The sequence below is a fragment of the Tasmannia lanceolata genome, unplaced genomic scaffold, assembly GCF_043159265.1.
Source record: "Tasmannia lanceolata isolate RefF3 unplaced genomic scaffold, GAP_Taslan_0.1 ptg000018l, whole genome shotgun sequence".
Classification (NCBI taxonomy): Eukaryota; Viridiplantae; Streptophyta; class Magnoliopsida; order Canellales; family Winteraceae; genus Tasmannia; species Tasmannia lanceolata.
Genome location: NW_027518695.1, coordinates 64,695,161 through 64,709,995, shown reverse-complemented (window position 1 = coordinate 64,709,995; position 14,835 = coordinate 64,695,161). Strand labels below are relative to the sequence as shown.

The 14,835-nt window shown below is 37.1% G+C and overlaps 1 protein-coding gene across 2 annotated transcripts; it reads right to left on the bottom strand.

Annotated features, from left to right (window-relative positions):
• Positions 1-1,162: 1,162 nt before the first annotated feature.
• Positions 1,163-14,240, bottom strand: PDE135 (Xanthine/uracil permease family protein). Of its 2 annotated transcripts, XM_077359177.1 has the most exons (14): positions 13,883-14,240; positions 9,044-9,141; positions 8,767-8,943; positions 6,909-7,009; positions 6,276-6,351; positions 5,491-5,550; positions 5,188-5,372; positions 4,843-4,939; positions 4,468-4,554; positions 3,850-3,908; positions 3,233-3,324; positions 2,404-2,481; positions 2,100-2,260; positions 1,163-1,465 (listed from the first exon to the last, which is right to left on the bottom strand). In XM_077359177.1, the coding sequence occupies exons 1-14, from the start codon at positions 14,016-14,018 to the stop codon at positions 1,247-1,249; spliced, it is 1,626 nt and encodes a 541-aa protein (XP_077215292.1). In that variant the 5' UTR covers positions 14,019-14,240; the 3' UTR covers positions 1,163-1,246. The 2 variants fall into 2 exon arrangements, with proteins under 2 accessions (XP_077215292.1, XP_077215293.1); XM_077359178.1 differs by lacking the exon at positions 9,044-9,141 and having other exon boundaries at positions 13,883-14,020.
• Positions 14,241-14,835: the final 595 nt, after the last annotated feature.

The following is a 14,835-nucleotide window of genomic DNA, read 5'->3' as shown; positions in this document are numbered from 1 at the left end:
CTTCGAGAGCCATTTTCATGGCTAAGCGTCATGTAAGGGATTAGAAAAATAAAAAAAAAATTAAAATAAAGGGGGAATGAAGAATAGAAAATTGATGCGGTGCCAAAAAACAGATTTGGAGGACGATGGCCTAAACTCGAGGTCGAGTTTTCTTCAAGTGGGGGTGAATGATGCAGAACGTATGGCGTGGATCAAATCTTTTATTTTTTATTGCTTATTTTCGTCATTTTATTGTGGTATTTTTTTGGGACGTCAAATCTTGTTCTTTTAGAATGATTTTGGTGTTTTTAGAAAGGTATTTCGATTACCTATCTAAAGAGCTCAAGATTACACTATTTGGAGTTGATTTGGCTAAGTTATAGGAAATTTTAGGATATGGTATAGTTATATTGCGGGATTACTATTTTAGGAAAATTTTAATCATGTTGGTTTTTATTTATGTTACTTTAGTTAGAAGATTGAGAATAATAGTTAGGCAAGAATTTAGGGTTGCTATTCTTAGGTTTTGGCTTTTTATATAATGTAATGGCATGAGTAAAGAAAGATAGATTTAAATAAAGTTTATTTTTGGGACATCTCTTGTGAAGGGAGCATTGGCTCTTTCACGTGTTATATTGGAGCTTTCCTCCAAACCGTGGCATGGTTTTCAAGCCCCCATGAGATTATTTTAGTTGCTTCTTGTGTCAATCTTTATCTTGGTGTTGTCGCTCTCACGCTCCATGCGTCACTCTTGACCTACTTTGAAGGAAGGGTCAAGTCCTCCTTTGTGTGCAAGAACACAATTTCTCAGGTAAATTTCTCCAGTCCCTTAGAAAAAGCTACGTACATGTTATTTATATCAAAATAAAAAAACCCCTTGACAGTCACTTGATCACTTCCTCTAAAACTCCTACCAAGCCAATCTAGATATTATAACCCTTATTATATCTAAGACATCTACACCAAGCAATTAGAAAGCAAAGTCCTAAAATTATAAAAATCCAAACTAATTTATTCCACTCTAGTGTGACCCATCTAGGCAAGTAACGCATTTCTGTATAAATTGCAACCAACCCATGAAGAATAAAAAAGTGGTGTTCTATTTTTCTACTCAATTAACTAAGAGGGGCATTTAAAAATTTACATACCGCACCACCAACTACACTATGCCACAGTTAGTCTATGATGCACATCAAGTTCAAAGGTTTTATGGAGAAAAACAAACAAGTTCTTGAACCCAGTAGGTAAAATTTACACACATGAAGTATTAGAGAAATCTGGTTGGGATATGTTCATGTATCTTGATAGGGAAACTGTAAAACTCTTCATTTCTGATATCTCCTTTCCTGTTTTGGAAGGGAACCCACCATGGAAGACCTCTGTCAACGCCTGTGTGCATGGCGTCAAGTGTGTTATCTAGTAGTGTCCCAACCAATAGAGCCACTGTGGGAGCCGACGAGAAGATCGAATTTAAAATCTGATCAAACTGCAAACAAGAAAAATAGAAAAACATCGGACGATATCCAAATTAATTGAGTCTCATATTCTTGATCAACCAGAACAGAAGTGGTGTGAGCAATTTCTTTGAACACATTTTCAATGAGAAATTACAGTCTAATGCGGAGTCTATTACTTTTTGCTAAAGCTGTGAACTCAATTCCAAAAATATGGGAGGATCAGAATAACAAAGCGTTACAAGTATAGACGTGTTCTATGTGTTGGATTTCTCCTGCTTCACAAATTTTGGAACGTTTAGATACAAACTCTGTTCCAAATGCTTTGGAGATAGAAGGAAAAACAAAATATTTGAATGATTTGTCAAAGTATGTTGGGTTTTTTCCATTTTTTAAGCAAAATTGTTTTGGAAAGTTGCAACATCAAAGCTTGGTGCCAAATGATTTTAAATTGGAAAGAACAAATGAGTCATGAATGATTCATCTCATTCTATATTGGGTTGTCTGTAAAATTGAGTGATACTCAATTCCAAATTTTTTCAACATTTGAAAAATGTGTTTTGAAAATAATGTAGTGTTTCTTCTGTTTCACCATGATGAGAAGGCCTTCATAAATCCATACAGTTAAAACATGTTATGTTTGTAATTGGACTAGATCATTCTCACCCATCCAGCATCTGTTTTAACTGGTCCGTGGCCAGAAGAGGCATAGAATTCGCTAAAATATTGAGGAACAGATATTCCCAGGAACAGTGACAGGCCCAAGATGTAGAGGTTCCTCAGGGAGTTGTTGTTTGTGAACTGAATAAAGGAAACGCCAACGGATGCTGTAAAATTTGCAATGCACCACTAAGAAATCACTAACAAAAATGAGGATATAAAGAAGTACAAACATGAATACTTTGTTATTTGATGGATTGTGATGGTGGTAACAATTATCATGGTCTGTTAAAACCTGGTTTAAACTCACCAACAAGCCCAAAGAGAACACAGTATATGGCAGCAAATATTGGGAATGGAATCGATGCAAAGAAGGCCCCAAACTTCCCTGTATAGAAATGAAACGGATATTATTCAACCATTTGATAATTCTAGGGATGCAACTAAGGTCGATTTTTGGGAATTCAAGTTGAGCTTTTGCCATGAAATCAGGTCGGGTCGGGTGGGGTCAATTCCGATTCATTTTTTAGCAAAAGATCAACCCTACCAGTAGGGCTGCAAATGAATCGAGCTGGCTCACGAACATGTTTGGGTTCGGCTCGTTAAAAGCTCGGCTCGGGCTCGTTTGTTTACTAAACGAGCCGAACCTGAGCCCAAAAATTAGGCTCGCCAAATAAACGAGCCGAACTTGAGCTTTGTATAGTTTGGCTAGGAAAAGCTTGCGAGCTTTTTAGGCTCGGTTCATAAACGAGCCGAGCCGAGCTTTAAAGCTTGGATTATGTTTTTTTTTTTATATATAAAATAAAAGAATGTGGGTTGTTTATCACAAATGAAAGTTTGGCTGAGTGGTTAAGGCGCTGGATTTAGAGGAGCCTTGGGTTCAAATCCCACAGATGTATGTTTTTATCATTCACGAGCTGAGCTTAAGCCAAGCCGAGCTTAAGCTCGGTTCGTTCCACTTAACGAGCCGAGCCGAGCCCGAACACCCCAAAGCTCGGCTCGGCTCGTTTGCAGCCCTGCCTACCAGACCCAAGTTGGTCCCCAAGATAAATTTTTTTTTTGAATGGCAGTGTAGCCCAAGATAATTATAATTCAGAGAATGGTTTTAATTCTAAGTTGCATATGTAAGTTGAACAAACCAAATATTGAGAAGAAGATCATAAAAGCAGTTGAAATCTGGACAACTCTTCGGCTCCCTACGCGTGTTAGTCCAAGAAGCCCAACATTTTCGCTGCAAGAATGAGTTTGGTGGTTTAAGTTAATAATCGACTTTGGATTGCAATACAAATTATACACCAAACCTACAACTCCAACAGTAGAGTTATACTGTAAATCAAACTCTTCCCTTGACTGCACATCACCATAAATAACATACAAGAATGTATGGTGCTTCGCACAAACTCAACCAAAATGCCGAATGCAAGAAAGCAGTTCCACCATGCAGAAGCTATGTTGCGGTACAGGTACGTGTGTCAGAATCCGACATGGGTATCAGAGTGTCGGATTAGGAAAACTTTGAAAAGAACGATTCGAGGATTTGCCAAAATATTTTAATTGGTTCTTAAATTTTAACTTTTTTTACATAATATGATTATAACAAGAAATATATTGAAAATTTTAATAGATTGAGTAGATATAGTGTTGTATTTCCACTAAGAAACTTACGAGTAAGCTAAAAACCTATGGTAATTGTAAATTAGTCGTAGTAATATTTAGCAAAATAGGTATTGTAGTAAAAGGATCATGGGTCCCTTACACAGATGCAGTTGAACCAACTACAGAACCAAATATCCCGTCAAGCAGCATACCTATGCCCTGCAGGTAGAAAGAAATACAGATTGTTAATGTCATTTCAGCGGCCCAAATGTTCAAACTTGATGGAATTTCAAAGAAAATAACATCGATTTTTGTCCGAGACCTCGAAAAAAGGACAGTTCTGATGCCTTTTAAGTTTCAGACAATACTTCATATAAATGATGACAATTAAGTTATTTAATTCTTCATATTTATTTTTACTTAGTTCCATGTTATGGGGATATGCCAAAGCTCGTTTATTTTCCCCAAAAATACTACCTATCAGATGTTATTTCCTAATTCGACAAACTTGGAATCTGAAGTTCCAATCTCCAAGAAAATGTATACTCATCAATGATAATTTTCAGAATCTACTTTGTTAAATGAAGTTCTAGCCTTAAAGTATGGTCAATCATTTGCACTTCTACAAATACATAAATGAACATTTAATTTCTATGCTGTTCCCTCTTGAGGAGTTTTTATCCATGCATATAGATGATAGCTGGTATTGATTGGGTCATCAGAAAAAAATTCATTGGTTATGTATTGATTGGGTCATAAAGGTTATGAAACTACAAACCTGTAGACCCACACTTCGACTAAGAACATGAGCTGGAGGAGGGGTAGCACCTGCGAACCGTGCAGCTGCATAGTATGTTCCAGTTGACTGCATTGAACAATAATGAAGAGAGATTTTCCTAAAATTCTTGAACTTGAAAAAAGAAAAGCGATTTAGGGCCTCTTTGGATAGTTTAAAAATCATTTGAAGTTAAATATGATTATTGGCAAATAATGGTTAGAATAATTTTAAAAATGATATAGTTAATGGCTTCCCAAGAGACCTTAATGTCCCATTTTAAAATAACTTCAATAAAATTAAATTAACATAATCTTGTTTGCAAATAAGAAACAATTTTGGTGGCATCTGAAGAGGCCGTTGGGCAGTGATTCTAACCTCCGCAATTGAAACAAGTGCAGAACCCATCATCCCAAACACATGACTCACAACAAAGATTGGTGCACCCCATTGAAATGGATATGGAATTTTAATCCTGTGAACAATTCAACACCATAAGGAATTGGGAAAAAGAAGAAGCTAAGGACATGTTTGTTTGGATTTTGAGAACCAGTGATGACTCCAAAACTGTCTATTGGACTCAAAATTAAGCATAAATGTGAGTCCAATAATCAGTTTTTGACTCACAACCGGTTCTCAAAATCCAAAACAAACAGGGCTTAACTCTGGTAGGTGTAATTATAATAGACAATCTAGGAAGTTGTGTTTTTTTTTTCACTTTACCATGGAGCTGATGATGTAAGGTAGGATCTATCAGTACGGCAATGCTGCTTAGTCTTCTCAGAGACATTGTTGTATGCACCACCAGCAGTGAGCACCGCAGCGAAAGACCAGATTATTACAATACAGAAAAGCAAAGCAAACCTTTCAAGCAATGAGTGTGTTCTCTCGTGGAGATTCTTTAAATACTGCAAGAAGAAAAACATTTATAGTTTAATTTTTCAATTTTTACTTTCTAAAAAGGTAAATAGAAGTGACTACATTAGGAAATTATCAAGTTTGAATAAAAAAAAGAGAACTCATTACTTGTTGAAAGATAACCAATAGAATTAGCATAGGCAAGCCAATCTCCACACACTTGCCAACCTAAAAGAAACACAATGGGGTTGTCAGGTGAAGTTTCTCTTTGAATTAGTAATGAATTAAATCCCTGGTATGTAAGGGGCTGTTTGGATACCCTGATTTTAGAATCTTGGATTTCCTCAAAATCCTAAATGGGAGATGAGAGATGGAGGAGACCGTCTGTCATTTTCTGATTTCTCGCACTTCTTTACGTCAGCAAGAGAGTAGGAGATCATCCCATGTTTCCAGGTTTCAGAAATCTCATGATGGGGGAGAGATTTCTAAAACCTGGATTTCTTTCTTAAAATCCAGGATTCTAAAGAGAAGCGAAACGGACGGTCTCCTTCTCGTCTCCCATCCAAGATTTTGAGGAAATCCAAGATTCTAAAATCCGCGTAAAAAGGACCCTAAGGGGCCGTTTGGATACATGGATTTTAGAATCCAGGTTTTAGTTTGGAAACAGTGTAAAAGAGCGTTCATGATCAAGCTGCTGTCTGCTGTCCGGACAGCGTTTCTTGGATTTTAAGTAAGAAATCCAGGTTTTAGAAATCTCTCCAGCATCCTGAGATTTCTAAAACTTGGAAACATGGGGTGATATGCTACTCTCTTGCTGACAGAAAGAAGGTCGAGAAATCAGAAAACAACGGCTGGTCCGCTTCTTCTCCTTTCTCTCATTTACAATTTTGAAGAAATCCCGGATTCTACAATCCGCATATCCAAACGGCCCCTAAGTGTTTAAAGAATAATACCTGAGGGAAACCCCTCTCAAATAGTCCAAGACCCACCACACAAACCACGGGAACGATCACAACAGGACTACAGAACCTGCATATAATAACAATGCAAGTGTTACTATAAACTTATACAGAGGATAAAAATTACCTCTGAATCTAGCTGGCCGTATTTCGAGCCTCAAGCTCTATGGCCATGGGCATTGTAGCATCAGTACCGATATGAGTGTCGATTTCGGCAAACCTCAAAAAGAAAGATTCATAGATTCGCCAAAATGTTTTTTTTAATCTTTTTACACAATAATATGGTTATAACAAGTAATTTATTAAAAATTTAAATAGGTTAAGCAAATATAATGTTTTATTTCTATATAAAAGCTTCCTATTAGGATAGATCAAACTCAAAACATGTGGTAATTGTAAAGTTGTGGAAATAGTATTCAGAAAAAACAGATAAAAGAGATTTAGAAGTTTGCAAAGAATCGTGAAGTATTGGAATCCAACACGAGTCCGACATGGAGACGTCACCCATTTAGAAAACTTTGTCTAACATGGGCCATGGCGAAGCAAGTAGTCACATTATAAAGACAGCCAGCAGTTTATTGATCAAAAGAGTGCTTAAAGTCAATCTTTAAGACTATACTCTTGTACCTTAAATAATTCCCCCATGCTTTACTGTATCCGATGATAATGTTCAAAAACGATGAAACAATCAGCGCTCCTTGAATAGCTCTCATTGTGTGGACAAATCTCTGCAATCTCCCTGACAATGTATCAGTATTCGACTGCATCTAACAGCTTAATAACAAGTAATGTCAGCACCATGAACTTCATATAACTATTGAAGCCATTCACAAACTGGAAATGTAGAAACAGAAATTCCAGAGCCTCCTCAAAATTCACCACAAGATAACACTGATTAGAAGGATTCTCAACAAGAATATATGACCTCTCTCTCTCTCTCTCTCTCTCTCTCTCTATATATATATATATATATATATATATATATATATATATATATATATATATGAGAAAAGTGTAGCTACACATACGTGTAGCTAACTTAGCTACACCAACGGCTTAAAATACAGTGGGCCCCACATTGTTTGGGTGATGCAAACCATTCATTTGATGGGCCCTCATATAGATAGGGTGTGCCCAAAAAATCAGCTCTATAGGATCATCCCAACCCTACGATTTGTGGAGGCAAAAATGGACGCGTAAAAACCTTCACAAATCTGTCCATTTTTGCCTCCACAGTTTGAAGGGTGGGGATGATCCTATGGAGCTGATTTTTTGGGCACACCCTATCAATGTGAGGGTCTATCAAATGAATGGTTTGGATCACCCAAACAATGTGGGCCCACTGTATTTTAAGCCGTTGGTGTAGCTAAGTTAGCTACACATATGTGGAGCTTCGCTTAACTCTATATATATATATATATATATATATATATATATATATATATATATATATATATATATATATATATATATGAGGAAAGTGAAGCTACACCACCGGTGTAGCTAACTTAGCTACACCGCCGGCTTAAAATACAATGGGCCTACATTGTTTTGGTGATCCAAAGAATTCATTTGATTGGCCCTCACATAGATAGGGTGTCGACCAAAAATCAGCTCCATAGGATCATCCCAACCCTACGATTTGTGGAGGCAAAAATGAACGTGTAAAAACCTTCACAAATTTGTCCATTTTTGCCTCCACAGTTGGAAGGGTTGGGATGATCCTATGGAGCTGATTTTTGGTGGACACCCTATCTATGTAAGGGCCAATCAAATGAATCCTTTGGATCACCAAAACAATGTGGGCCCACTGTATTTTAAGCCGGCGGTGTAGCTAAGTTAGCTACACCGGCAGTGTAGCTTCACTTTCCTCTATATATATATATATATATATCGGAAAAGTGTTGCTACTCGGTCTTGTAGCTAAACTTAGCTACTCGGTCGGGTCTCTCTCTCTCTCTCTCTCTCTCTCTCTCTCTCTCTATATATATATATATATATATATATATATATATATATAGAGAGAGAGAGAGAGAGAGAGAGAGAGAGAGAGAGAGTGGATGTCAGATATTCTTTTTGGAGATCACAAAATACCTGTGCTATTTCAAATGATTTTATAAAGTTAGGAAAGTTTCATTTTATACTGAAAAGAAAATTTCTAATCTTCAAGGGAAACATTTGAAGAATCAAAGTTAGCACTTTGAAAAACAGAAAATGAAAACCTTTTGTTTCATTTAAACAAGAATGTTTTTCCCCTCACAAAGGTATGCCTTTCTTCTTGTTTTTCTTTAACCATTTAAGAAGTGAGCTAGTCATAGCTATGAAGCAAACACTAACATAATAGATATTTAAAGTCTCAGTTTAAAACCAAGTTCTGGCAAGGGTTCCAAAGCATTCTTTTACATGGTATCAGCAATATTTTCAAATGACATATTGGTTCATTGCAGAATGATTTATCACATTTCTCTACTAGATTTCTACGTACCTCATGCTCATCTGCAAAGTTTCGGAAACGAAAATCGTTGATTATTGACACTACTGGGATCACAAATGCAAAGGATGCACTCATCACAGTAGGAAGCCGTGTCCCAAGAAATGTTTGAAGAAGTGTATTCAATCCACTCATAAACAGCAATGTCTGAATAACTCTTGCCTTATCCCCCTGTTTCAAAAAATCCAATCAAATTGAGCTGTTCAACAAACCAAATAGAATATCAGCTCAGATCCTTGAGCAAGAGAAGTCAAAAATGAAGAACTCTTACGTTGTCTCCACCCATTTGAGGAACAAGAAGAGTAGCAACCATGACAGTAGTTCCTAGCATTACAATGTAATGCTGGAATCCCAGCATAATTGTTTCCGCTGCCAATTCATCAATAACAATTAGTTGCAGGAATATATATATATATATATATATATATATATATATAGAGAGAGAGAGAGAGAGAGAGAGAGAGAATAGAGTTCCTAAGGTGTCACCTCATATAGCTTATATGAGGTGGCGCTTAAAAATATAAGGGGCCCACTTTGTTTGGATGATCCAAAGCATTCATTTGATAGGCCCTCACATAGATAGGGTGTGCCCAAAAAATTAACTTCATAGGATCATCCTAACCCTTCCATTTGTGGAGGTTGAAATGGATGGGTATAAACCTTCAAAAATCTGCCCATTTTTAACCTCCATAAATGGAAGGGTTAGGATGATCCTATGGACCTGATTTTTTGTAGGCACCATATCCATCTAAGGGCCTTTCAAATGAGTGGTTTGGATCACCCCAAAAATGTGGGCCCCTTATGTTTTGTGAGCGCCACCTCATATAAGTTATATGAGGTGACACCTTAGGAACTCTATTCTCATATATATATAACAATCCTTTTCCTATATATATATATATATATATATATAGCTAAAATTAAGTTTCCAAGTATCAAATTAATGATCGAGTAAAGTTGGGTTGGCTAATTGGAAAGGAAGCTAGATTTACAAGATTCATGATTTGAAATTCCATGAAGTTATTTGCAATACATAGATGAAAATTAGACGGCAGAGTATAAGCATTAACAAATATATATATAAAAAAATCATACGTTATTAATTTTGATAACTAAATAAATACAATGTGTTGAGAAAATTTGAGGGCAAATCTGATCAGAACGTGCACAAATGGAAAAGTAGAAATAAAAACAAGCCACAAGGTGCACACCGAGATTTTACTTGGTTCGGCCAAGATGCCTACATGCACGGGCAAGAGCACAATCTTCCACTATGAACAAAATACAAGGATTGGAACGGGATTAACCTGCTGACCAGCAAACCTGCAAACCTCAACCTTTCCCCCTTGTCCACTCAACCAAGACCGTACACAAGAGTAACCCAAGAAAACCCCAAGAGAAAAACCCTTTCTCCTCCCTCTCTATCTTTCCTGCTCGCTTTCTCTCTCTCACCTCCCGAGCCTCCACCTTGGTCCTGTGGAGAGTTGTTATACCATAGGTTTTACAAAAAAAACTAAAGATGTACCTTTCTTTTTTTTGTTTCCCATCCAAATACGAAATAAGGCATCTTTCCCAACAATCTCCACCTTGGCTTTTTTCCTAGTCACCTCAAGATTTTCCGTTGTTGTCGTCAATGGTCCGTTTTCGCTACAAACTACCATTGGCCTTTCGAAGTACCGTTGCACACCATCAAATCCCTTTGGTTCCGACTCCATCTGATTCGATCAACACAGCCAATGCACATGTGTAGCTGCCAACCAGTTGTCAAGGTTTTAAATTTCAGTTTTCGTGTCGGTGTCGGCCACCACCGAAACCGAAATGTTTCGATTTCGGGCCAAAATTTTGGCCGAAATCTTGTAAAAATATAAATATGATTTCGTTTATTTTTTAAATTACGACCGAAATGTCTAAAATTTTGGTGTCAATTTCGACAATTTCGGTTGAAATTTTGGCTATTGCGGTGGAAATTTCATAAATTTTGGTGGAATTATATCATTTCGTGTACAATTTTAAAATTTGGTGAAAATTTTGTAAAAAAGTTCAAAAATGAAATTTCAACCAAAATTTCAGAGACATTTCGGTGCAATCTTGTAAAGAAACGGCTACATGTGAATTTCGTTTTGGTTTGTGCCGAAACCGAAATATTTTAGCCGAAATTTAAAACCCTGCCAATTGTTTCACCCAATCAAACATGGAGAGTGATCTTGATCTGTCCTCCCCAACGCATGTACTGTCACCTCCTCACAATCGTCTGCAACATGAAAATCCGTCTCTGCAATAACTGTGAAAGATTCTCCCCTTGCTCACCCAAGTATCAAAGTACCAACAATCAAGGAGGTCTATCAATTGAGCCGAGAAGACCCATTGAATTCCAAATCTCTCTAAAATGTGACACCAACCCTCTCTGGCCACCTCTCAATGGAGTAAGATCTATGTTGCATGGATTTAGATTCGTGTGTCGGGATTCGATACAGATTCGAGGTCTTAGATTTGGCAAGCCCTCAAAAGTAGGATTTGGATTCAGCAATTTTTAAATAAAATAAACTTTCAAAATTAAAAATGTATATATATATATATATATATATATATATATATATATATATATATATTCATGAAAAAATTGAGGGTAGAAGGTTGTTGCGAGTTTTGAATTAAGAGACTCGAAGGAGGAAGGGGTTGTGCACTGGGGTTTTTATTACAAGAGTAGGAGTTGTGCTTTCATATAAAACAAAGTTAAGAAAACACATTTAAAGGGAAAATATACAGGATTCGCATTTTAAAAGACACAACGATGAATCGGATTCGCCCGAAAAAAACAGGATTTGTGTAGAAAAGAGACAACGATGAATCGGATTCGCCCGAAAAAAAAGGATTCGTGCGGGACATGGCTACGATAAGAATCCAAGTGTGTCCCACATGAATCCATGTCTGATTCGAATGTGGAGACGCGTCGACATGGATTCAGCACAGGGGAGCAAAGAATCCATGCAACATAGAGTAAGATGTGATCCACGAACACTCCTACTTGAACGCACATGGACCAATGATCAATAATTAATGTCTTACGACTTCGAAGGAAATCCACTGTCTCAATCTAGTTTTGAAACGTTGTCCACCCAAACGCACACTCTAGGTGAGGCTAGAATCCTCCACACATTGATTAGTTGAGAGGAAATGAGATTAGGGACATGACATTGGTAGAAGTATTTGATAGAGAAAACCCCAGACGAGCTCCACATCAAAACCCTCTTGTGCCTGACTTCTTGATATAGTGGGATCCCAAGAGGTTCAATAAGCGTTTTATCATATCAATCTCCCAGTCAAAGAAGTTCCTCCTACACTTAATCTTCTATGACACCCTGCTCTCCTCCCACTGGAAACGGTCCATGACGAAAGCATTCTTATCCGAGGCCAAGTCATTAAGATTAGAGAAAGCCATAGATAGAAATAATCATTTACACTATTTATCAAGCTAGAATTTTATGATGTCCCCGTGTATACTATGAACCTAATCCCCCGTCCATTTTTTTTTATTTTTAAAGTTGACATATTTAGTGATAATAACGAATGTAGAGAAATTTGGGACCAGTAGTCCCACCCCATTACAACATTAAAACCAAAAGCAAAGTAGCCCAGATATATATATATATATATATATATATATAACCCCAACATAACAATCCAAATTGAAAAAACACACATGAAAGTAGACTCGATACGGGAAAGACCAAGGTCTCTCAAGCAACACGAGTACAATTTGTATTTTATCTTTAATATATCCCTCCTAACAGTCAAACCCTTGTTCCTAAGCCGATCATCTGAAACCCACCTGCCATGAGAAGCATCATACTTACTTTCATTTACTTTTGTCCAAAGTTGAGTTCTTGCTTCCCCAAATCACCATAGCCATTCCAAAGAAGAGCATCAGTAACACTTCCCAATAGACAGGATCTAGGCACAAAAGTGCGCACCAGATCCAACACTAGCGGTTCTAAACATTTGAGCTCGATCGTGCAAAGTGCACCAAAAAGCGCCACCAGCTCCCTATTGCCCGCGCCTCGTGTGAGCGAACAGTTGCACTGTCCTGCGGGTCCACCCATTTTGCAACAAAGCAAGAGAGATGTAGGAAAAGCTTTATATATCCCTCTCCAACTTTTTTAGTTTCCAATGTGGGACTATTCTAAACATCTGAGCTCGATCGTGCAAAGTGAACCAAAAAGCGCCACCAGCTCCCTATTGCCCGCGCCTCGTGTGAGCGAATGGTTGCACGATCCTGCGGGTCCACCCATTTTGCAACAAAGCAAGAGAGATATAGGAAAAGCTTTGTATATCCCTCTCCAACTTTTTTAGTTTCCAATGTGGAACTATTCCCTTAGAGCTCTTTTCACCTCATTACAAAAGCACCCAACTTTATAAATAAAATACAATTATCTTCGCAAAACCTTTTCGAAACACTTTAATTTTGAAAAGACTATAACAAATCAGTCATTAAAAACCCAAAAAAATTCAAAACCCAGTGTTAGAATATGTGGGATCCAACGGTTAGATTGGGTTAAGATCTCACATATTCTAATATGTAACACATCAACAAGCGGCATCTTCTTCAGCATTCAATATCGGTTATCATCGGCAAGAACATCAACATCAAGGGATATTCATCATCAATCTTCAGCAGTGCTCTTCAAATCAAAAGATTCTATTTTCTTATGGGGAGAAAATTTATTTTCTTATTAGGGAATATCATTGTAATCTAACGTATGTTGATTTTTCAATCCACATACGTTTGAGGGGGCATATTAGAATATGTGAGATCTTAACCCAATCTAACCGTTGGATCCCACATATTCTAACACCCAGGAAGTAAAAATTAAAAAAAATAAAAATCAGTTGATAACAAATCAATCATTAAAACCCAAAAAATCCAAAACCAACGAAGGAAAAATAAAAAATTAAAAAAATTAAAAATTCAATAGTTGGGAATCAAATCGAGATAAGTCCTAAACAAGAAATCCATTAACCATAAGAAGTGTACAAGAAAAATTTGCAATTCAAAAAACCAAGAAATTAGTGACCGAAATGAAGAGGACAAAGATGAAGGAAAGAAGCTGACGCCATGAAGGATGACTGTGGATGCAGAACTGCAACTGGAGAAGTTGTTCTGATGGAGGAAGAATAGGCCCTCTTGGTGCCATAACTGGTGGTGCTGTTGGTTGTGCTGGAACTTCTGGATGATTTGTCTCTACCATCTTTTCCCTTTTTTTCTTTTTTCTCAGTTTTTCTTGTTCTACTTCTAAACAGCTTCTTTGTTTGGCAAAACACCACCAACAACAAGAAGTATATGGAAAAAGAAAATGGGGTCTGCATCTGGAAGATGTAGATTTATCAAACAGTACAAACAATAAATTAAAATAACTGAGAGAGAGAGAGAGAGAGAGAAAGAGAGAGAGAGAGAGATTGGGTTTTAAGGTTGTTGCTCTATCGAGGCGTGGAAGTATGGGTAAAGAGAGTGGGTTCTGCATTGAGATCGAGGAAGCTGCAGTTAGAGAAGCTTCGTATAATCCAATGGCCCCATTCATGTGACAAATTACAATGGTGCCACTAATTTAGGAAAAGATTAGAGAAATGATTTCAACACAAACATGTTTTGATACCAGAAGCTCATGTTTCTTGTCTTTAGCTGTTAAAGGGTTTTTACCGTCCCCAAAAAGCACTTTGACAATTAAATGCTAAAAGACAAGATACATGAGCGCATGTAACAAAACAGAGTTGTATTTAAATCATTTCCCAAACAATTATTTCTACTGCTAAAATTCCATACCATTTTTCTCCTTAATGATCGCGGTCTGGCTTCAATTGCCTGTGTTAGTGAGGTTGCAACCTGAAAATAACTTAGGTCAGGTGTATGTCGAAAAACCTGACCCAATCTCGAGTAGGATTCTAGGATTTTCTAATAAAAATTAGATCCAAGCTGACCTGACCCAAGATATTTTTTACGAGAGGGTAGGGTTTTGGAAAACCTGACCCATCACTAGAGAGTGAGAAGCCTATTTTTTAAAGGAAAAT